The 24,291-nt window shown below is 45.4% G+C and overlaps 1 protein-coding gene across 1 annotated transcript in view; it reads right to left on the bottom strand.

Moving 5' to 3' along the window:
- Positions 1 to 24,291, bottom strand: part of ago3a (argonaute RISC catalytic component 3a) — a 44,789-nt gene that overhangs the window by 18,171 nt on the left and 2,327 nt on the right. Inside the window, exons 2-10 of the mRNA XM_029627183.2 lie at positions 14,807 to 14,978; positions 14,411 to 14,531; positions 14,037 to 14,245; positions 12,995 to 13,131; positions 8,185 to 8,319; positions 7,965 to 8,052; positions 7,288 to 7,435; positions 6,958 to 7,077; positions 3,678 to 3,821 (exon numbers count right to left, since the gene is read on the bottom strand). Of these exons, the coding sequence (XP_029483043.1) occupies positions 3,678 to 3,821; positions 6,958 to 7,077; positions 7,288 to 7,435; positions 7,965 to 8,052; positions 8,185 to 8,319; positions 12,995 to 13,131; positions 14,037 to 14,245; positions 14,411 to 14,531; positions 14,807 to 14,978 (1,274 nt within the window). The remainder of the gene's footprint in view (positions 1 to 3,677; positions 3,822 to 6,957; positions 7,078 to 7,287; positions 7,436 to 7,964; positions 8,053 to 8,184; positions 8,320 to 12,994; positions 13,132 to 14,036; positions 14,246 to 14,410; positions 14,532 to 14,806; positions 14,979 to 24,291) is intronic.

A 24,291-nucleotide genomic window follows, 5' to 3' on the forward strand; every position in this document is an offset into this window, starting at 1 on the left:
CAAGGTAAAAATCTGCCCCTTCGTTCTACCCCTGAACAAGACAGTTAACCCACTGTTCCGAGGCCGTCATTGAAAATAAGAATTTGTTCTTAACGGACTTGCCTAGGTAAAAAATAACAATATTTATAATAATACCATTTTGAAAAAACAACGTTAAACTAAACTATTGGAGGGAGCATCATGGTTTTGGAGCTGATTTGCTGCCTCAGAGCCTGGAAGGCTTGCCATCGTAGACGGAAAAATTAATTCCCAAGTTTATCAAGACATTTTGCAGGAGAATGTAAGGCCATCGGTCCTCCAATTGAAGTGCAACAGAAGTTGGGTGATGCAACAGAACAACGACCCAAAACACAGAAGTAAATCAACAGAATGGCTTCAACAAGAAAATATGCCTTCTGGAGAGGCCCAGTCAGTCCTGACCTCAACCCGATCGAGATGCTGTGGCATGACCTCAAGAGAGCAGTTCACACCAGACATCCCAAGAATATTGCTGAACTGAAACAGTTTTTTAAAGAGGAGTGGTCCAAAATTCCTCCTGACCGTTGTGCAGGTCTGTTCCGCAACTGCAGAAAACGTTTGGTTGAGGTTATTGCTGCCAAAGGAGGGTCAACCAGTTACATACTTTTTCCACCATAAACTGAATGTTTACACAGTGTGTTCAATAAAAACATGAACATATAATTGTTTTATTCGTTTAAGCAGACCGTTTGTAATTTAAATTGAGATCAAATCACATTTTATGACCAATTTATGCAGAAATCCAGGTAATTCCAATGGGTTCCACCATACTTTTTCTTGCCAGTGTATTTAGGCCAAACATGTATAGACTGAAAGACACAGGTGCAGTGTTTTAAAATGTTTTCTTTTCTTTTCAAAACAGCTTCAAAAAAAGGTAAAATTTGAGCATATCAACACTGAAACTGTCAAAATTGTATTGCCCTTAACCTTTACATTAACCTTTCAAGGTGAGGCATTAGAGGCTGAAATTACATTTTTGCATCTACTTTTTGGTATTTAATATTAGTACTTTCAAAAAGTAAAAATATATTTTGTTTATCATACTACCATCATCAAAATGTCATGAATTTTAAACATCTTTTTTTTAAATATAAATAAATAATTTCAAAGCTCACTACATTTAAAAAGGCCATTACAAACTGGACTACAGAGCCTTTGGAAAGTATTCAGACCCCTTGACTTTTCCACTTTGTTACGTTATAGCCTTGTTCTAAAATTGATAACTTTAAAAAAAATCCTCAGCAATCGACACACAATACCCCATAATGAAAATAATTAAAACAGGTTTAGAAATGTTTGCATAAGTATTCAGCACCTTCGCTATGAGACTCGAAATTGATTTCAGGTGCATCCTGTTTCCATTGATCATCCTTGAGCTGTTTCTACAACTTGATTAAAGTTCACCTGTGGTAAATTCAATTGATTGGAAATAATTTGGAATGGCACACACACACACACATCTATATAAGGTCCCACAGCTGACAGTGCATGTCAGAGCAAAAACCAAGCCATGAGGTCGAAGGAAATGTCCGTAGAGACACGATTGTGTCGAAGTACAAATCCGGGGAAGGGTACCAAACTATTTATGCAGCATTGAAGATCCAAGAACACAGTGGCCTCCATCATTCTTAAATGGAAGAAGTTTGGAACCACCAAGACTCTTCCTAGAGCTGGCCGCCTGGCCAAACTGAGCAATCGGGGGAGAAGGGCCTTAGTCGGGGAGGTGACCAAGAACCTGGTGGTCACTGAGAGCTCCAGAGTTCCTCTGTGGAGATGGGAGAACCTTCCAGAAGGACAACCATCTCTGCAGTACTCCACCAATCAGGCCTTTATGGTAGAGTGGCCAGACGGAAGCCACTCCTCAGTAAAGAGCACATGACAGTCTGCTTGGAGTTTGCCTAAAGGCACCTAAAGACTCTCAGACCATGAGAAACAATATTCTCTGGTCTGATGAAACCAAGATTGAACTCTTTGGCCAGAATGCAAAGCGTCACGTCTGGAGGAAACCTTGCACTATCCGTACGGTGAAGGATGGTAGTGTCAGCATGATGCTGTGGGGATGTTTTTCAGCTGCAGGGACTGGGAGACTAGTCAGGATCGAGACAAATGAACGGAGCAAAGTACAGAGAAATCCTTGATGAAAACCTGTTCCAGAGCGCTCAAGACCTAAGACTGAGGGCGAAGGTTCACCTTCCAACAGGACAACAACCCTAAGCACACGGCCAAGACCATGCAGGAGTGGCTTCGGGACAAACCTCTGAATATCCTTGAGTGTCCCAGCCAGAGTCCGGACTTGAACCCGATCTAACTTCTCTGGCGAGACCTGAAAATAGCTGTGCAGCAAAGCTCCCCATCCAACCTGATAGAGCTTGAGAGGATCTGCAGAGAAGAATGAAAGAAACTCCCCAAATACAGGTGTGCCAAGCGTGTAGCATCATACCAAAGAAGACTCAAGGCTGTAATAACTGCCAAAGGTGCATCAACAAAGTCATTAAAAGGGTCTGAATACGTATGTAAATTTAATTTGAAAATATATACATTTGCAATAGACTCAAATAACCTGTTTTTCCTTTTGTCACTATGGGGTATTGTGTGTAGATTGGATTCAATTGGTGTTTTTTCCTGATTTTAGAACAAGGCTGTAACAAATTGTGGAAAAAGTCAAGGGGTCTGAATACTTTCCAAAGGCACTGTATATGTAGTAACTTCATTTGAAGAGATTGTGATTAGGTCTCAAGAGGTATTTTGCGATTGGTAAGCTAAATTCATTGTACTTTGCTTTAATGACCATTTATTTGCTGAAAGTCAGACTCTTCCCACACGCCAACTCATTTCTCAGCTTCAGAATCCGCATTCTCCAAAATTAGCTTTCGCAAAATTGTTCATAGTTCAAATCAAAATTTGATAACATTTCATTTGAAAATATGCACCAAAAATGCTGTTTACGTACATGGTTTATTAACTTAGACACGGAAGAAAGATGAAAAGAAAAGCCAGGTCCTGTAGTGTCTTAACAAAATGAAACCAGAAGGCTGACCTCATCCAGTGTCCAGAAAAAACAGATTTTAGTTTGTAGTTCTCCTTGGGCAGTCCTAATCACTTGAAATGTTTGAATGCAAAACCGGGTCTGGGATTAAGATTTACATTTGATTAGACTGTTTCCAGTAAAATCCCACTCATGTGACATCTACTCTCACGAATCGCAAAAAGTGAAATTGCAAACCAAAGTGAGTGAGCAAAAAAAAAAAAAAGGGGGGGGGGGAGCATGGACACCACAAAAGGAAGCTAAATTGAGTCATAGCACAGTGTCATCACGATCTGTACTATGCATTCTCAAAAAATAGCAGTAAAGAAAAATGATGTAGCCGTGTTAGCATTGAGCAAAGACTACTAGCTTATATTAATCCACACAGACAAGCCTGTTCTCAGAGTGTCTTCGAGTAACCGTGCCGACCTAGGATCAATTTAGTCTTTGAAATCACTATGAATAAGAGGGGGACCTGATCCTAGATCAGCACACCTACTCCTAGATGATTCACAGAGAGAAAAGACAAACAGATCAAACCAAACCAAAGCAAGGGGGTTAGTTCCCTCATATAGCAAGGGTAGGTAGCGTGTCAAACAAACAGAGTATGGAGCGTGATTTAAAGGAAGGGTACCATAAAGTGCTCTGTGCTCACCCTGCCGCCGTATTGCAGCATGGGGGCAGGCAGCACGCGCCCCGTCACGTGGGCCATCTCGTCGCGCACCTTGAACTGAAACTCCTGCACAAAGGGGTCAGACTCGTAGTTGGCACTGCGCACCTGCAGGGGTCACACACAGAGAGGGTGAGAAAGGGGTGTTAAGGGTGGTGAGGTAAGTTGGTATCCAGAAGACTCGGACAAAACATAGATGCTTGTTCTCGGTCCCAAGAAACAACGAGATCTTCTGTTGGATCTGACAATTAATCTTGATGGTTGTACAGTCGTCTCAAATAGAACTTAAGAACATATCAAGACTATTTCAAGGACAGCTTTTATCCATTATGTAACATTGCAAAAATCAGAAACTTTGTCCAAACATGATGAAGAAAAATGTATCCATGCTTTTGTCACTTCTAGATTAGACTACTGTAATGCTCTACTTCCCGGCTACATGGATAAAGCACTAAATAAACTTCAGTTAGTGCTAAACACAGCTGCTAGAATCTTGACTAGAACCAAAAAATGTGATCATATTACTCCAGTGCTAGCCTCTCTACACTGGCTTCCTGTTAAGGCAAGGGCTGATTTCAAGGTTACTGCTAACCTACAAAGCATTACATGGGCATGCTCCTACCTAGCTTTCCAATTTGGTCCTGCCGTACATACCTACACGTACGCTACGGTCACAAGACACAGGCCTCATTACTGTCCCTAGAATTTCTAAGCAAACAGCTAGAGGCAGGGCTTTCTCCTATAGAGCTCCATTTTTATGGAATGGTCTTCCCTACCCACGTGAGAGACGCAGACTTGGTCTCAACCTTTAAGTCTTTACTGAAGACTCATCTCTTCAGTAGGTCCTACGATTGAGTGTAGTCTGGCCCAGGAGTGTTAAGGTGAATGGAAAGGCACTGGAGCAACGAACCACCCTTGCTGTCTCTGCCTGGCTGGTTCCCCTCCCTCCACTGGGATTCTCTGCCTCTAACCCTATCACAGGGGCTGAGTCACTGGCTTACTGGTGCTCTTCCATGCCGTCCCTAGGAGGGGTGAGTCACTTGAGTGGGTTGAGTCACGACGTGGTCTTCCTGTTCGGGTTGGCGTCCCCCCCACCCCCTTGGGTTGTGCCGTGGCGGAGATCTTTCTGGGCTATATTCAACCGTGTCTCATGATGGTAAATTGTTGGTTGAAGATATCCCTCAAGTGGTGTGGGGGCTGTGCTTTGGCAAACTGGGTGGGATTATATCCTGCCTGTTTGGCCCTGTCCGGGAGTATCGTCAGACCGGGCCACAGTGTCTCCCGACCCCTCCTGTCTCAGCCTCCAGTATTTATGCTGCAGTAGTTTGTGTCAGGGGGCTAGGGTCAGTCTGTTATATCTGGAGTATTTCTCCTGTCTTATCTGGTGTCCTGTGTGAATTTAAGTACGCTCTCTCTAATTCTCTCTCGGAGGACCTGAGCCCTAGAACCATGCCTCAGGTCTACCTGCCTGATGACTCCTTGTTTCCCCAGTCCACCTGGCAATGTTGCTGCTCCAGTTTCAACTGTTCTGCCTGCGGCTATGGAACCCTGACCTGTTCACCGGACGTGCTACCTTGTCCCAGACCTGCTGTTTTCAACTCTCTAGAGATCGCAGGAGCGGTAGAGATACTCTGAATGATCGGCTATGAAAAGCCAACTGTCATTTACTCCTGAGGTGCTGACCTGTTGCACCCTCGACAACTACTGTGATTATTATTATTTGACCATGCTGGTCATCTATGAACATCTTGGCCATGTTCTGTTATAATCTCCACCCGGCACAGCCAGAAGAGGACTGGCCACCCCTCATACCCTGGTTCCTCTCTAGGTTTCTTTCTAAGTTCTGGCCTTTCTAGGGAGTTTTTCCTAGCCACCGTGCTTCTACACCTGCATTGCTTGCCATTTGGGGTTTTAGGCTGGGTTTCTGTACAGCACTTTGTGACATCAACTGATGTAAGAAGGGCTTTATAAATACATTTGATTGATTGAAGGCAGTGTCATTCATAATGCACTAAAAACAAAAGAAAGCAAACTTCTATTAGAAACACTCAACTTGTCCAAAAATAAAACACTTTCATTTGGTGCAGAAAACCCTAATGAATACAACCCAGGTTTGAGCATGTTTTGATGTTGAGACAACTCACGTTTGTAGCTCACATTGTCCCCAGAATTCTACCATACGAAACGTCCTGAAATAACCTTTAGAACATTGTCAGACTTCCCTCTCAGATTGTCCAATCCTCTGCATCTTTCACACAGTTATTCCGCCCACAGTTACTATTTGCTGACGGTTCTCTGCATCTAAATTAAAAGTCAACAGCGTCTCGGTCTCTGGCAGTGTACTATCAGCCAGAGGTATGTTTTAATCCCAGGTGGGAGTCTGTTTAATTAAGTGACAGCGGCAGAACAGCAGCAGAGGCTGAATGAGATGCTATCTGATGGAGTCTAATGGCGTCGGTGGCAGCCCATCTCATCCTCCAGAAAGCACCATGGCCAGGCATTGTGCTGGTGACAGCTAGCCACCATGCTGCAACAATGCCATCTCCGACCTGGCATTTCACTGACCTTAATCAACACTGACCTGGTCCCGTATTCATTAAGTGTCTCAGTGTGGCGATCTAAAATCAGTTTAGCCTTTTAGATTATAATGAACATGACAGGGGACCTGATCCTAGATTAGCACTCCTACATTTTGGCAAACCGTATTAATATAACCTCCAAACACCGGCATTACAAAAATAATGATTGACAATGTCATACATTTTTTAAATTAAATTTATTCATACTATTTCATCCTTCCACAAGATATAGACCCGACAAAAATCTATGGTTGCTACCCAAGCCGGCTGGTCATTTGTTCTATCGGTTCGGTTGCCAGTGACTCAGTCGTTAAGTCTTATGTTCTACATCTATGGGTGCAACAGTCGTTTGTTCTAAATGTTCCATTGCCATGATGGCTTGCAACGTTTTAATCCCTAGCTAGCTAGCCAGCCAACTTTGACTGGCATTCACATCAAACAGTGTAGCCAGAATACAGCTAACTAGCTGCATAGTGGAGGCGGAACTGACGAGACAGTGGATTACGCAAGTCACATGGAACAAAGGAAATAGGCATTTCAACTCTATAGGTTTAGCCTGTGTTAACTTGTGGAATAGGGTTAACCAATCAGCATCCAGGATTAGACCCACCTGTTGTATAAAAATAAATAAGCCTCCGTGCCACCAGGCGACACCACTGACTCACCAGCCGGCTGATCTCCTCCTGTCTGTCAGGTGCAGAGCGAGCCGTGGCTTTGATCATAGTGGACGTCTGATTATCTGTCAGTTTCTTGATGCAGCGCTGCCCTGCTACTATGTTACACACCTGCAGGGACACAAAACAAAAAACCATTGAGCATATTATATCAAATCAAATTTATTTATATAGCCCTTCGTACATCAGCTGATATCTCAAAGTGCTGTACAGAAACCCAGCCTAAAACCCCAAACAGCAAACAATGCAGGTGTAAAAGCATTATATAAGCAGGGATTTCCTTCTCAAGTACAGAAAGGAACTGGATTGAATGTTTCTCACCTCGAGGGGCAGGTAGGTGTGCTTCTGCTCCTGTCCCACCTGGAGGCAGGGCAGGTGGGGATACTTGAGCTGCAGGCTGTACTTCTCTCTGAAGTACTGGGCCACCGTGCGCTCCACCGTTTGACCATTCTCCAGCTGCAGAGGGAACCTGGCCACAACAGGTCGATGGAACGGCAAGGGTTAAGAACATCTTTAACATTGAAAGGAGCTGTGCAAGAGGGGCATGTATGGGTCTATGTAGACTATATATGACTGTTAAAAGACAAGGTTTTCAACAGCTCGAGTCTTCAATTTCATAGTTAATACAGTGAAGATACAGAAACGGCCTCACAAAGCTATCAAAACGTTGAGCATCAGTAAATAGTGGAAAACAAAGCAGTAGCAGCAGATAAACAGCTGCATGTAATAGCATATTGGCCAACGGTGACTAACACCCATTGACCTCGAGACAAGGACCTGACTCAGACATTTTGTGGTTCGGGTGAATTCTTGTGAATTGGTCATCCTACATTTAAGTGCATGCTCCGCTCTCATCCCATCACACCCCGCCCCACACATACAACCACACCCCAGGCTCCATGCCCGTCTCCCAGTCTCTCTGGCCTCTCCCTAGTCCCACTCCACCTCATCTACGTCTAGTCCCAAACCACCATCTCTCTGGGGCGCTCTTGACTCACGTTTGATGGCTGGCGGGCCGACGGGTCACATTGCAAACACGGTACTTCCTCCGCATGGTGCCACAGTGTGTGACCTCCACCTTCAGACCTGGACAGGACAGTGACCGCTTTTATGACCTCAGGGACGTGGGAATAACACAAACTTGTGTACAAAGGCACCCCCAAATCCTAGTTTACATCCGCATTCATGCACAGACAAAACGCACAAAAAAAACACTACCTTTGATTTCTTTGGTGAATTTGACCCGGTGGGAGTCTGTGAGAGGTCGGGGCTGCTCGTCTATGTTGTGGATGTCCAGGACCTCACACATGAACTGGATCACTGGCTGGGCTTTGTAGAAGGCCGTGGCAGACACTGCAGGACAGACAGGGCCATCAAAAACAAGACTCGATCCCACTCATTCAGATTTACCCATCACTGGTACTACCTGCCAAAACCGAGAGTAATCTCACTAGCTATTTACTGTAGATGCAAAATGCGAATTGATCTATCTGTCAAATACAGTTGAAGTCGGAAGTTTACATACACCTTAGCCAAATACATTTAAACTCAGTTTTTCACAATCCCTGACATTTAATCCTAGTAAAAATTCCCTGTCTTAGGTCAGTTAGGATCACCACTTTATTTTAAGAATGTGAAATGTCAGAATAATAGGAGAGAGAATTATTTATTTCAGCTTTTATTTCGTTCATCACATTCTCAGTGGGTCAGAAGTTTACATACACTCAATCAGTATTTGGTAGCACTGCCTTTAAATTGTTTAACTTGGGTCAAACGTTTTGGGTAGCCTTCCATAAGCTTCCCACAATAAGTTGGGTGAATTATGGCCCATTCCTCCTGACAGAGCTGATGCAGCTGAGTCAGGTTTGTAGGCCTCTTTGCTCGCACACGCTTTTTCAGTTCTGCCCACAACATTTCTATAAGATTGAGGTCAGGGCTTTGTGATGGCCACTCCAATACCTTGACTTTGCTGTCCCTGCTTTTTGCCACAACTTTGGAAGTATGCTTGGGGTTATTATCCATTTGGAAGACCCATTTGCGACCAAGCTATAACTTCCTGACTGATGTCTTGAGATGTTGCTTCAATATATCCACAATTTTACTTCCTCATGATGCCATCTCTTTTGTGAAGTGCACCAGTCCCTCGGGCAGCCAAGCACCCCCACAACATGATGCTGCCACCCCCGTGCTTCACGGCTGGGATGCTGTTCTTCGGATTGCAAGCCTCCCCCTTTTCCTCAAAACATAATGATGGTCATTATGGCCAAACAGTTATATTTTTGTTTCATCAGACCAGAGAACATTTCTCCAAAAAGTACAATCTTTGTCCACATGTGCAGTTGCAAACCATGGTCTGGCTTTTTTGTGGCGGTTTTAAAGCAGTGGCTTCTTCCTTGCTGAGCAACCTTTCAGGGTATGTAAATATAGGACTCGTTTTACTGTGGATAGAGATACTTTTGTACCGTTTCCTCCAGCATCTTCAAAAAGGTCCTTTGCTGTTGTTCTGGGATTGATTTGCACTTTTCGCACCAAAGTGCGTTCATCTCTAGGAGACAGAACGAGTCTTCTTCCTGAGCGGTATGACGGATGCGTGGTTCCATGGTGTTTATACTTGCATAGTATCGTTTGTACAGATGAACATGGTACCCTCAGGCGTTTGAAAATTGCTCTCAAGGATGAACCAGATGTGGAGGACCTTGTGGAGGTCTTGGCTGATTTTTCCTTGATGTCAAGCAAAGAGGCACTGCGTTTGAAGGTAGGCCTTGAAATACACTGCTCAAAAAAATAAAGGGAACACTTAAACAACACAATGTAACTCCAAGTCAATCACACTTCTGTGAAATCAAACTGTCCACTTAGGAACCAACACTGATTGACAATAAATTTCACATGCTGTTGTGCAAATGGAATAGACAACAGGTGGAAATTATAGGCAATTAACAAGACACCCCCAATAAAGGAGTGGTTCTGCAGGTGGTGACCACAGACCACTTCTCAGTTCCTATGCTTCCTGGATGATGTTTTGGTCACTTTTGAATGCTGGCGATACTTTCACTCTAGTGGTAGCATGAGACAGAGTCTACAACCCACACAAGTGGCTCAGGTAGTGCAGCTCATCCAGGATGGCACATCAATGCGAGCTGTGGCAAGAAGGTTTGCTGTGTGTCAGCGTAGTGTCCAGAGCACGGAGGCGCTATCAGGAGACGTGGAGGAGGCCGTAGGAGGGCAACAACCCAGCAGCAGGACCGCTACCTCCGCCTTTGTGCAAAGAGGAGCACTGACAGAGCCCTGCAAAATGACCTCCAGCAGGCCACAAATGTGCATGTGTCTGCTCAAACTACCTTTGATCAGAAACAGACTCCATGAGGGTGGTATGAGGGCCCGACGTCCACAGGTAGGGGTTGTGCTTACAGCCCAACACCGTGCAGGACGTTTGGCATTTGCCAGAGAACACCAAGATTGGCAAATCCGCCACTGGCGCCCTGTGCACTTCACAGATGAAAGCAGGTTCACACTGAGCACATGTGACAGACGTGACAGAGTCTGGAGACGCAGGCAGCAGAACGTTCTCCACGGCAACATCCTCCAGCATGACCGGTTTGGCGGTGGGTCAGTCATGGTGTGGGGTGGCATTTCTTTGGGGGGCCGCACAGCCCTCCATGTGCTCGCCAGAGGTAGCCTGACTGCCATTCGGTACCGAGATGAGATCCTCAGACCCCTTGTGAGACCATATGCTGGTGCAGTTGGCCCTGGGTTCCTCCTAATGCAAGACAATGCTAGACCTCATGTGGCTGGAGTGTGTCAGCAGTTCCTGCAAGAGGAAGGCATTGATGCTATGGACTGGCCCGCCCGTTCCCCAGACCTGAATCCAATTGAGCACATCTGGGACATCATGTCTCGCTCCATCCACCAATGCCACGTTGCACCGCAGACTGTTCAGGAGTTGGCGGATGCATTAGTCCAGGTCTGGGAGATCCCTCAAGAAACCATCCACCACCTCATCAGGAGCATGCCCAGGCGTTGTAGGGAGGTCATACAGGCACATGGAGGCCACACACACTACTGAGCCTCATTTTGACTTGTTTTAAGGACATTACATCAAAGTTGGATCAGCCTGTAGTGTGGTTTTCCACTTTAATTTTGAGTGTGACTCCAAATCCAGACCTCCATGGGTTGATAAATTTGATTTCCATTTATCATTTTTGTGTGATTTTGTTGTCAGCACATTCAACTATGTGAAGAAAAAAGTATTTAATAAGAATATTTCATTCATTCAGATCTAGGATGTGTAATTTTAGTGTTCCCTTTATTTTGTGTAGCAGTGTACATCCACAGGTACACCTCCAATTGACTCAAATGATGTCAATTAGCCTATCAGAAGCTTCTAAAGCCATGACATCATTTTCTGGAATTTTCCAAGCAGTTTAAAAAGCACAGTCAACTTAGTGTATGTAAACTTCTGACCCACTGGAATTGTGATACAGTGAATTATAAGTGAAATAATCTGTCTGTAAACAATTGTTGGAAAAATTACTTGTGTCATGCACAAAGTAGATGTTCTAACAGACTATAGTTTGTTAACAAGGAATTTGTGGAGTGGTTGCAAAACAAGTTAATGACTCCAAACGAAGTGCATGTAAAACTTCCCGACTTCAACTGTACATCACGCCAGAAACGCCATTTGTCATCAATTATCAGCCATCATCATTTTTTGCTATTTAGGCTTATATCTCAGACAAAGTACAGCAGCACAAGGCCTGCTTCATAGCCAGGGACACCACCTAAGTACCTCAGGGAAGTGACATGCCAACATGGCTCTCAAACATGAAATAAAACCTAGGAGGAACATCCAACATCCCTCTGGTTTTATGTGCCGTTAGAGGAAGCTGGCCCCTAGATGAAGGCCCTAATGCTTTTTCCACCTGAATGGAGAGATGAGTAGAGAGGAAACAGATGCTTCACTGATACTGGGCTGACGTCAGGGCCACATCTGACAGCGACAGTGACGATCGGAGCATACATGCGATTAGAAATGATGGAGTGCAGGTGACGGTCACTCTCCTCGGAGACGGTAGGGTTGTCATCCCCATAAACAGGAAATTACATCAGAAATGTCACGTATGTTTTGATGCTTGTGATAGTGCTGATACTCTAGTCTTGGGAGTATGAAAATGAAAGGGTTTTAAATAGCACCCATTTTTGTTTGTTGCTTACAAACACACACTTTCTCTGTGTTGCTGTATCTTCAGCTAGGGTGTGTGTGGGTGTGTGTGTGTATATAATGTCCCCTGGTGAGATAAAACAGAACATTGGCGCCCATTTGCTTTCGCGCTCTTTTAGGGCCTATTCTCCTCACAATGACTAATGAAAAAGAGAATCATTTGCAGACGGCTGGACTTTTTCTGCCTTTTGGTGGCGAATGGGCGATGGGCTAGACGAAGCCAAATGATTTGCGAGAGAGGGAGAGCGGGAAAACCGCCTGAGAGAGAGGCACTAAGGCAGAGAGAGCAGTCAAGCACTCCCCAAAACAAAAGCAGCCCACCAAAATCGCTCCCAAACACAAAGCGCCCCTCAGATCCCTGCACCTCCGTCTCCACAGCAACCGCCTAGGCAGTTCTCACAAAGCAAGAGACACCCCCCACACACACACACACACACACACACCCAATCCACCGTCTACAAAGGCTATGGCCAGCCCACCCACCTATAACCAGAACCATCCTTCCAAACCACCCTGTTGCCAGCATGCGGCACAACACCCACTATGGAGTCCTCCCATATTAGGTAGAAGTTGCCCCACAAACACTGATACAGGTTCGGGGCCTGTGTTCATAACGCCTCTCAGAGTAGGAGTGATGATATAAGATCAGTTTAGCCCTTTAGATCACATTGAATAAGATTACATGGACAGGGGGACTTGATCCTAGATAACAACTCCTACTCTGATCCATATGGCCCCAGATTATTATTTCATCCCTCTAATAGCTAAGGTTAGGATTGGTGGCAACGTGATGTGCGTCGTCCTCACCGTCAATATTGAGCATCATCTTCCACATGGCGGGGCGTACAGACTGGTGGAAACCAAACCACACCTCTCTCCCCCCTCCCAGGGGATGGTCGTAGCCCTCTGGGGCTGAGAAGAAGGAGCGGCCCACTGGAGTGTACCTGGAGAGGGGGAGGCGACAGAGAGATAGTGAGGGGGGGAGAAGAGTGAGAGAAGAGAAACAAAATAAGGAAAGAGATAGAAGGGGGACAGACAGGAGAATGGGGAAGTTAGTTTCCACAACCTGGACCAGAATCTTGGTCAATAGCGCTTTGCACAGTGACAGTCTGACAACAATCTATTTTTCAATTGACACTGAACATCAATGAAACGAGAGGGTGAAAACTCCACACGACCTTATCGACATCCTATCACTGAGCGGCAAAGACTAATTAATAACAACATTTGCGTTTCCTAGAGAGTCCTGGACACATTCTGTCAATGCAGTAGCCTGAAGCTATAGCAAACATAGCCTTATGGCAGGTGGTTTTATTTAAGACTTAGTTTTGGTAGGCACGCTGATAACGCATTGTTTTTGAGTGGAGGAGGCTTTGAGTGAAGTCAGGTATGAAGGCATAGGTAGTCTCTATAAACTTGATTTCCTGACGGATTATCGTCAGGCCATAAAAACAACCACATTTTGATTTGCAAGGGCATACATTCACGCGCTTCATTACCAATGTGGCACTAAGCGGAAGTGAGTCCTCACTGAAATTCAGTACTTTATTTGTCATTAAGAAATGATCTTGGAATAAAAAATCAAGTCTCCCAGGCCAGCAAATTAAATACCATATGTTTATTAGACCTACATCTTCAGTAAATAAATCTGCCTCAAAAGTTAAAAAATTTTTTTTTTAAAGTGTAGCAGAGTTGAGTCGTTTGCTTTTAAATCAGTTTGCTGAGGATTCCAGGAATACATGCTCAACTTTTCAGAAATGCATGCATCCTGTTTATCAAATAATTAACCCAATCACATAGTTATAACATTCCGTATTATAACCACTTGGGCGGCGACTGTCTAACTCACTTCATGGAGGGCAGGTGTCGCAGCACCACGTCCACAGCGTGTACTGGGTTGGTGCTGATGGGCTTGTCCAGCTCCAGGGGCTCAGGCACGCTGCGGCCGGTTAGCACCTCGTGCAGCATGTGCCAGCTCACCAGAGACACAAACTTGATTGAGACCTTAAAGGGCCGGTCCTTGCCCCCTTCACCCGGTAGAGTGACATCCAGATCCACCTGTGAGTGTGTGGGGGTTGGGGGGGGGGTTAGAGATGTGTGTGCGTGCATTAACAGATCAATAAGTGTGGGAGCGTGAGTGAGAGTGTGTTTTCAGTCTTGTGGGAGCCCCAGGTAGGTTTGACTGTGTGTGTGTGGCTGGGTGTCAGTCTACATCCATCTTACCCCTGCGGTTGCCACAGGCAGCGGGTTGGCTGTGTACAAGCTCCTCTTCCCATCGTAGACTGGCCGACGATCCCCAAAGATGGTAACCTTGAAGTGCTGCACCATGGAGTCCACCACCTCCCTACAGAACACAAAACCAAAACAAGTTGACCTCTTTAGACTTGTCCAATGGTCTGCAACCTGTGGCTCTGGAGCCGCATGCGGCTCTTTATCTGCCCATACGTGGCTCTGTAATTAGTGTTTAAAGTAATAATAATAAATAAAACACAAGTCGAATAAAACATTAAATGACCTCTAGTCACACTTCAACAACCACATGAACAACCCCTAATCTGATATAATGTGAAACATTTTGAAGATCCTAGCAAAAGGCAAACTCCATTATTCTAAGCGTACCTGTTGACGCGGCGCGGACACTTCTCGGGCTTGATGTCCACCTCATAGAGGTAGACGTCTATCTTGGGGATATCCACCTGGAAGCAGTTGGCCAGCAGCTTGATGGGCTTTCCCATGGTGCCATAGCCAGGCCGCCGTGGCACAGTGAACAGGGGCTGGGCTCCAACGGCTCCTAGAGATGGGAGGGGAGAGAGAATGGAAAAGGGGAACAATCATTCCATTTCCATTACAACAGACCAGTTCTTGGAGGAACAGGCTTAGATTAGTAAATTGCTAAAAATCAGCTTTGTAGTGGCCCTTTTGACAAAAAGTAAGGTCTCAATCACCTGCTGCCTGTGTGTCAAGAAGATAGAGATGTTGGCTGAAAGAATCTACTGGAAGGAACCACTTTAGAAAGTACAGACACAGCGAGGAATACTATGGGGGGGAATAAAGGTTTGGTTTCACTATGAAAAATTAAACCCAACAGAAACAAAACACTCAGACACGTGTGTGTGTGTGTGTGTGTACACACAGCAGTGCGTCCCACACATTGCCACCCCCAGGCACAGGATGTCTTACACAGGAGTCACTTTAACCCAATAGACAAGAGTTATTTAAAAACACCATCCCAGTGCCATGTTGGGTCTTCCGTCTCGTGGCCCGCCCATCAACATCAGGAGCAGCTGATGTAGAAGAAAGAAAAAAAAAAAATATATATATATCGCCTTTTGAAGCGTTGTGCTGATTTAGCTGAACATTTGCTGACGTTGTTCAGATGGCCTACGTGAGACGCTGAACTATTGCGCAACACCCAGTCTAACAACTGAGTTCAGATGAGTTCAGTATGCTGTTTTCTCATCCTAAACTACACTGAACAAAAATATCAAAGGGAACATGTAAAGTGTTGGTACCATGTTTCATGAGCTGAAATACAAAGATACCAGACATTTTACAGATGCACAAAAAGCTTTTGTTAACATTCTTGTTATTGAGCATTTCTCCTTTGCCAAAATAATGCATCCACTTGACAGGTGTGGCATGTCAAGGAGCTGATTAAACAGCTTCATTACACAGGTGCACCTGGTGCTGGGGACAATAAAAGGCCACTCTGAAATGTGCAGTTTTGTCACACAACACAATGCCACAGATGTTGAGGGTTGAGGGAGTGTGCAATTGGCATGCTGACTGCAGGAATGTCCACCAGAGCTGTTGCCAGATAGAGAAATTAACATTTAATTACCATTAGCCGCCTCCAACATAGTTTTAGAGAATTTGGCTGTAAAGCCAACTGGCCTCACAATTGCAGACCAAGTGTAACCCAGGACCTCCATATCCAGCTTCTTCACCTACGTGATTGTAAGTAACCAGCCACCCGGACAGCTGATGAAACTGAGGAGTATTTCTGTCTGTAATAAAGCCCCTTTGTGGGCTGCACCCTTGCCCAGTCATGTGAAATCCTAGATTAGGGCCTAATGAATTGATTTCAAATAACTGATTTCCTTAGCGTCGTTAAAATGTTATTTTTTTTCATCAATAAAAATTTGGTGAAATTGATGCATGTTGCATTTAAATGTTTGTTCCACATACATATCCTCATCACCCCTATTCAACACTCCCATCTCCATCTCGCAACTCAAGACGACAAGCAGAAAGTAAACCATGGGAGTTTTCCCCCTCAGCCTCTCTCTGGTACTCTCCACCGCCAAAACCAAACCGCCCCAACGTGTCATTAATAAATGAGTGTCAGGGCTATGAATGATTCACCTCCTATTGAGTCATGATGAGTGGGTGTCAGCATACGAGTGGGTGTCAGTTCATTCGAAGCCCCAGCACAGGGGGGCCCTCTCTCAGGTGCTGCCAGCTCATGGCCTAAGAGTATGAGTAGAAATATTTGTTTAGGGCTGTCTTCCAGAAGCCGGAGCGTTCATGGTTCTCTCCCCGTCCGTTTCTCTCGCCTGGTGGACCTTGAGGGGTGGGTACAGGGGTGGCAGATGCAGGTTGGGTGTAGGCTAAGGCCAGACCTCGGTGGGTCACAATGACAGCAGAGAAAGGGAGAGAGAGAAGTCTGGAATTCCAGCCATAACTGTCCCACGGACACACACCAGCCCTTTTGTGATGGAAATGATCCAGGGGGCCGAGGGGAGACCAGTGCAGGTCTCAGACAAACAGAGAGAGACACATGGGTTTACTCATACACACTCTCAGACCGTGAGAGACACAGGCGCTCTCTGACACACAGATTGCTTTTCCTGTGCTGCGGTGGGGGTGAGTAAGCCAAGCAGGAGGAGAGGGAGGAGTAGGATGGCTGGGGGAATGGGCAGGGAGGGCTGGCATTCCTCTCAGGCACGCATACTGTACTACTAGCCTCCATGCTGCATGAGTCACTGGGCCAACGCAGAGAGAGAAACACAGGAAGAGGACCATCCTGCCTCTGGACACTGTGCCAGGCATTCTATATAAAAATATATATATTTTAAAACACAAAACACTTTTCTCCTCATCCTGATGGTTCTTTTCACACACACACACACACACACACAGCTGATGTGTGTGTGTAAGCATTTCATGGTAAGGTCCCCTGCTGTATTCGGCGCATGTGACATACAATTTGATGCAGTCTTACAAATACGCACGCACAAGTGCCTTCTGACAGGCCTTTACCGAAACGCGCAAGCAAGCTCGACCAACCATACACACAGGAAAGCAGCTGCAGCGTCATCATCCCACCATGTAGCGAGCGAGACACGAAGAAATAGCAAGGCCACAGAGAGTAAAGCATAACACACACCCACAAACAGCGGATCAGAAATTCAGAATACTGCAAAAAAAAAAAAAAAAAAACTTGGCAGAAACTACTCAACATTTCCAAGCTTCCAGTTATTAAACCTAACCCTCCTGGCCATTTCCCCCTCAGACGTTCAAAGAAATGGATTCAAAACACACTCGTGTGCAGAACTAAACTCGATCGCCAAAAGCCTCAGCGCAAAAATCCCTTCCAAGGCATGTTAGCCTATTTTCTCTGTCACTGATCATTCAGAATGCTTCTCAAGCACACACACGGCCTAGTATCTCTCAATTCTCCCCCCTTCTAAACTATTTGAGCCCCTTGCAGACAAAACAAGTACAAGCACGCCCCTGGGAACTGTAGAGGGGAACGTCGTGGAGGGGGGCCAGGCCAGGGCAGGGAGGTAAGTAGAGGGGGGAGCTGACTACTCTAGTCTGAGGTTTCTCTGACACTGTGTCGGCCCCAGTGGCCCCGAGCTGGCCCTGTCCTCAGGTCACCCACTGCCCATATAAGGCATGCTCAGTACCAAGCAAGCAACACAGCACAGAGACCAATGGCTCAGTGGAACACACACACACAAAGGGGTGTGAAGCTGAACAAACTGCTCATATGACCTCATTGACCCGAGATACACACCAATGGATCAACCAAAAATGTTGAAGTCTACAAAACAACAAAGTTGATGCCTAAAATGCACAACATGATGATTAGTACTCAACTATCCTGGAATACCATGACCTGTGACCTATAGGCCTTCCCATAACGAGATTGCTGACAATGAGAGATGGCCTACTCAAAAGCCCATGTGGAGGCATCAAAGGCTTGTGGTCTGCGTCATTTAGCGGTGAGAGGGAGCAGGTTCAAGGAAACCTCCCCCTCATGTGTTTACTCTGAAAGTGTGTGTGTGTGTGTGTGGGGTCTGAAGAGTCGTAAATGGAAGAACGTGTTTTCCCAAACAGAAAAATTGTAGGTACTTTCAACGCTTTGTCTCGTTTTGTTTCCTGACCGCATGTTACGGACTACAGTACAGACACCAACTAACAGAGGCAGTAAACTGGGTAGTATTCGTTAGGGCATACCGTAGGAAAACAGTGTACAACAGAAAACAAAAACTAGCGTTATTGGACAAGGTCAGATAGTTCTTCCCTGTTTCTGACCGCTTTCTTCAGTTTGATGCCTAATGAGTACGTCCCTGATATTAGAAATAACAAGTCAGTGGGTATGTGGAGAGATAAGGAGGCATCACAGAACTGACCTTGTAATGACAATGTCTCAGTCAAACTGTAACAGAAGTGGATGTGCCAAAATGGGACCAAAGTGATAAACTCGACAAGGTTGGCTTAGTGCAATTGTTCCATCATTTATTTCATTTAAGTGTCTCATGAGCAAGCAGGCGTTCGATCTCAGGCGACCTCAGCTTGCTACACTCATAGACTGGACGCTGTTTAATGTTGTGAGGAGAAGAATGACTAGGCTACATTATCACAGGCTAGGAGAGAAAACAGTAACCACATCCCTGAAAAGCAGCGGATACCTACACTGACTGGCGTCATGTTCAGTAGGCATGGAATGGATGCAAACACCCAGAAACAGACTTAAACAGAGATGCATTCTACTACCTGAACTCAATCAACTCCAACAAGAAACTCTTAAAACATATTGCAATGGTGTGCCCTAATGAACATGACCTAGATACCATTACACATCAAGTCTGGGCTCTCCCTTCCTCGGTCCCGCTGCCTTCCACAATGATTGGCTGAAAACGTACTCACACAGACGCAGGGTAGACCCCGACACACACACACACACACACAATACAGCTGTTGTATGTCTAATCCGGAAGGCCTGGGCTGTGAGAACAGGGAGAGTGCTCCGATGTGGAGGGGCACAAAGACGTCAGTCACAGCAGGCAGCGGGCCCAGGCACACGAGGACGGACGGATGCACACAGTGACAGAGCGCCGCGGGCTGGGAGGGACTGATGCGTGTCAAACAACTAGTTTATTCCCCCGCTCTGTCACTTGTCCCATCTACCTCAGTGCTCAGAGAGTGTCGGGCACCGACTGGAGCCACTCACTCCACAAACAAACACAAGCTGTACAGGGAGACCAAGGAGGGAGAGGCAACATGAAGTACCCTGAGGATGGATGGCAGGGGGGGGGGACACGACACAAGGAAGGCTGGTCCGAGAGCGGATACACACACACACCAACACGTGAATGAGCTAGCTCTGTTAGCCTGGTCGGAACATCAGGGTACTAGCGGAGGGGACAATAAAACATGTTTAGTGGTCAGGGAGAACCTCCGACTCTGTGATTAGGACTAGGAAGGAGGGAGAGATATGGACTGGCGTTAGGCCAGGGGTCACATTAATGCAGAATTGTGTGTTTGTAATGACAAAAAAATATTTTGTAAAGGCAGATCTAAAATGCTTCTTTTTGGAGTTTCTGCTGGGCATTAGACTCATTCTGTGCTTCAGTTGCACTTCTCCACTCAGATGAGGACTCATGAAAGGGCATTCTGTCAGCTGACAGCGCTCTGACTGATGTTTAGCTGCTTTTCTCTGGTAAATTGCAGCGGGCTACATTCTTTGCATGATGAACATTAGAAAAATAACGGCCATGCATCGTTGCACTTCTGAAAATGATGCCATTTTCTGCCAAATGTGTTGCACTAATGTATTTTCTGTGATGGAAAACTACAGTTGCAGGCCCCTGATCACTCTGTTGAAGCGAAAAACTTAAAACGCAGGTGAAATGGTTTAAAACGCAGGTTGATGGTTTGTGGGCTCATCTCAATGAAGATGGTCGGTGATATAAAACATACCTACTAGTGCCAGCCAATCAGATGTGTTGTTTCAAGACAGCACACACAAAAAATAAAAATACTGGGATAATTTCTCACTTTCAACAATGTCAGGCTCTGTCTTCTCTCCCTCAGTTTCCCCACAAAACAAGTTTGGTTACCCCCTTAAGACACTCCCCTCACATCAGCCCTGGGTCCCTCACTTCCTGTCTGAACCCCCCCACCCTCCTGCACTGTGCCACTCTGTACTACCTGTACTACCTGTGTGTGCCTGTACTGCCTGTGTGTGCCTGTACTGCCTGTGTGTGCCTGTACTGCCTGTGTGTGCCTGTACTGCCTGTGTGTGCCTGTACTGCCTGTGTGTGCCTGTACTGCCTGTGTCAACATCACAAGATTGTGTCCCTTTTTTCTTTTTTACTCAAATAAAGTGAGGAGCTAAGCCCCACACAGGTGTGTGCAGATGAGTCTGTGTATGTCACCATATATGCCTATTCAAACATAGCTAACAAACGTACCTCAACCCATTACGACAGGAAGCATCTGCACTTCTCATGCACTATTAACTGCCGTGCTGTACTGCCTGTGTGGGTTACACACCCAAATCCCCCAACTGACAGTAGTTACACACACCCAAACCCCCAACTGACAGTAGAACTCATCTTAACATCACATACTATTACTGAACAAAAATAAAAAACATTTGGCACAAATGGAACAACAAAAAAATTGGGAAGAAAAACAAACCGCCTCAGGATCTCGTTACGGTATTTTTGTGCATTCAAATTGCCATCGATAAAATGCAATTGTGTTCGTTGGCTGTAGTTTATGGCTGCCCATACCATAATCTCACCATGGGGCACTCTGTTCACAACGTTGACATCAGCAAACCGCTCGCCTACTCGACACCATTCACATGGACTGCATTTGTGAGGCCGTTTGGACATACTGACGCATTCTCTAAAAACGACTGGAGGCAGCTTATGGTAGAGAAATTAACATTAAATTCCCTGGAAACAGCTCTGGTGGACATTCTGGCAGTCAGCATGCCAATTGCATACTCCCTCAAAACTTGAGACATCTGTGGCATTGTGTTGTGTGACAAAACTACTCATTTTAGAGTGGCCTTTTATTGTCCCAGGCACAAGGTGCACCTGTGTAATGATCATGCTGTTTAATCAGCTTCTTGATATGCCACAACTGTCAGGTGGATGGATTACCTTGGCAAATGAGAAATGCTCACTAACAGGGATGTAAACAAATTTGTGCACAAAATTTGAGAGAAATTAGCTTTTTGTGCGTATGGAACATTTCTGGGATCTTTTATTTCAACACGTAAAACATGGGACCAACACTTTACATTTCTATTGTTGTTCAGTGTAATATCCAACCTCATATGAACAACGTTTTATGATCATGTGTTGCCTTTCAAATACCATACAGACAGAGCTACAACATGTACTGTGTGATGGATGTGACCATTAAGGTTTAAAAGCTCAAGTCATATCCTATGAGCACTAGCTAATCTGGTCTGTTTCTCAAACGGCACAAACGTTGCATGCTGCCAGACTACCGTTGGAATGAACAGTGCGTTAATAAGCAGGCCAGGCAATCAATTAGCATTTTCTCACGCCACACTCTTCTTAGCAACGAGGGCCCCCTTTCAATCATTCACTGAGGAATCAAGCCCACTGTTCTGTTCCCCCTCATGGGTACGCAGCTGACGGACAGAAAACACCTGCCCTGTTCAGGTTTGTCTTTTAGGGCACACTGTAGCAAAATGTTTTGAAACAGAAAAGCAAAAATGAGCGTTTCTTATCAGTAGAAGTCCAGATAGTCCCCACCCTGTTGTAGCCCGCAGTCTACCGTTTGGTGCATAATGAACATGGCCCAGTTATCCCCCTTTTAAAAACGCTACAACCCGAGGAGGCTTGGAGGTCAGTTGCCAGGGGGGACCTCCTCTGGAGGGAATTAATATAGCTCTGTCTGGCCTGGCCGTATCAGGTGTCACTCACTGGGTCTACCTGCTAGGGTATTGTTGCAGGAGAAGTGGAAAGTTTCCGTTACGACTACAGACAATGCAAACTGTAAAAACGGTTTCCCTGGCTGTCATTGTAAAAGGCAAGGAGGAACAGTCTGACCTAGGCTACCATCTAGGTTATACAAGGTCTCCTCTATTATGGATGCTTTCCCTTTTGATTTAGGCCGAGCCTACACATCACCACTGTTTTGCAGTCTATTCATGAGAAAACATGACCGTGCAGTCCCACTGACGATTCAAACTGAAATGCTTTGAATAAGGAAAAGTAGTCCATAATTTTGCCTCTCCTGAACTAGGACCCTATAAAATCTAAATCAAACATTACTAATAGAAAAAAAAACATAAGTGTATGTTCTAAGTCCACAACAATGCTCAAACATCAGGAGACCACTTTTGAGGTCTGGGGGGGGGGGGGGGGGAATCTAAGAAATGTTTGATGTAGTTACCCTTTAATGCAAGTGTGCACCAGCTTGAGACAGTTGTTTGGCTTGCGGGGTTTCTGTAGCGCTAATGTGCAAGCAGAGTTAGCTAAACAAATTGTCACTGGATTGATGCAAATAATGATATAATTCTGCCAGGTAAGCACAGGCTACTTTGTAATGAACATTTAGTTGAGACGGTTTTTGGGATAGCCTTTCCATCTACCAGCAAACGGTTAACATTAGCATTATCACAAACGGTAGACTAGACATATGTAACAGTATAACTTTAGACCGTCCCCTCGCTCCATAACCGGGCGCGAACCAGGGACCCTCTGCGCACATCAACAGTCACCCACGAAGCATCGTTACCCATCGCTCCACGAAAGCCGTGGCCCTTGCAGAGCAAGGGGAACCACTACTTCAAGGTCTCAGAGCAAGTGACGTCACCGATTGAAACGCGCACCACCGCTAACTAAGCTAGCCGTTACACATATGTGCGCACCCACACACAGTATGTATGCCAGCAACATACCACTCTGCATCTCACTGCTGGCTTGCTTCTGAAGCTAAGCAGGGAAGGTCCTGGTCAGTCTCTGGATGGGAGACCAAATGCTGCTGGAAGTGGTGTTGGAGAGCTAGTAGGAGGCACCCTTTCCTCTGGCCTAAAGCAAATATCCCAATGCCCCAGGGCAGTGATTGGGGATTTCGCCCTGTTTAGGGTGCCATCTTTCAGATGAGACATTAAGCAGGTGTCCTGACTCTCTGTGGTCATTAAAGATCCCATGGCACTTGTAAGGGTGTTAACCCAGTTGTCCTGGCTAACTTCCCAATCTGGCCCTCATACGGTCACCTAACCATCCCCAGTTTACAATTGGTTCATTCATCCCCTGTAACTATTCCCCAGGTCATTGCTGTAAATGAGACTGTTCTGTCAACTTACCAGGCAAAAATACAGATAAATAAAAAAGCAAACAGGGGCATTCCTGTACCGTTGAAAGAAAATACAAGTTTTACAATTAACTTGGGCATTGCTGGGTTCCCTTAACTGATTTTTGGGGCCCTACTGACCTCTGATAAACAGCATGACACATGACTGCGGTGACAAACAAGATGAGCCTATTGCTGAACCACAGGAAGCTGCTGAGGGGAGAACTAGTAATAATGTCCAGAATGGCATCAAACAGTGGGAGACCATGTGTTTGATTTTACTCCACTCATTACCACAAGTCTGTTCTCCCCAATTAAGATGCCACCAATCACCTGTGTGCTGAACATTTCATCATGCATAACCATGTGGACTTTTCTATGACTAACGACTGAGTGTCATGAGTAGGAACATACCCATAAAGGCTGAAGTGTGAAATATGATGACAAAACTTTTGTTAAGTCTATATTTCATGGCATTCATCCACTTATGACTAACCCAACTTTACAGGACTTCAAAGACACTGTAC

Source organism: Oncorhynchus nerka, linkage group LG3 (genome assembly GCF_034236695.1).
Source record: "Oncorhynchus nerka isolate Pitt River linkage group LG3, Oner_Uvic_2.0, whole genome shotgun sequence".
NCBI lineage: Eukaryota > Metazoa > Chordata > Actinopteri > Salmoniformes > Salmonidae > Oncorhynchus > Oncorhynchus nerka.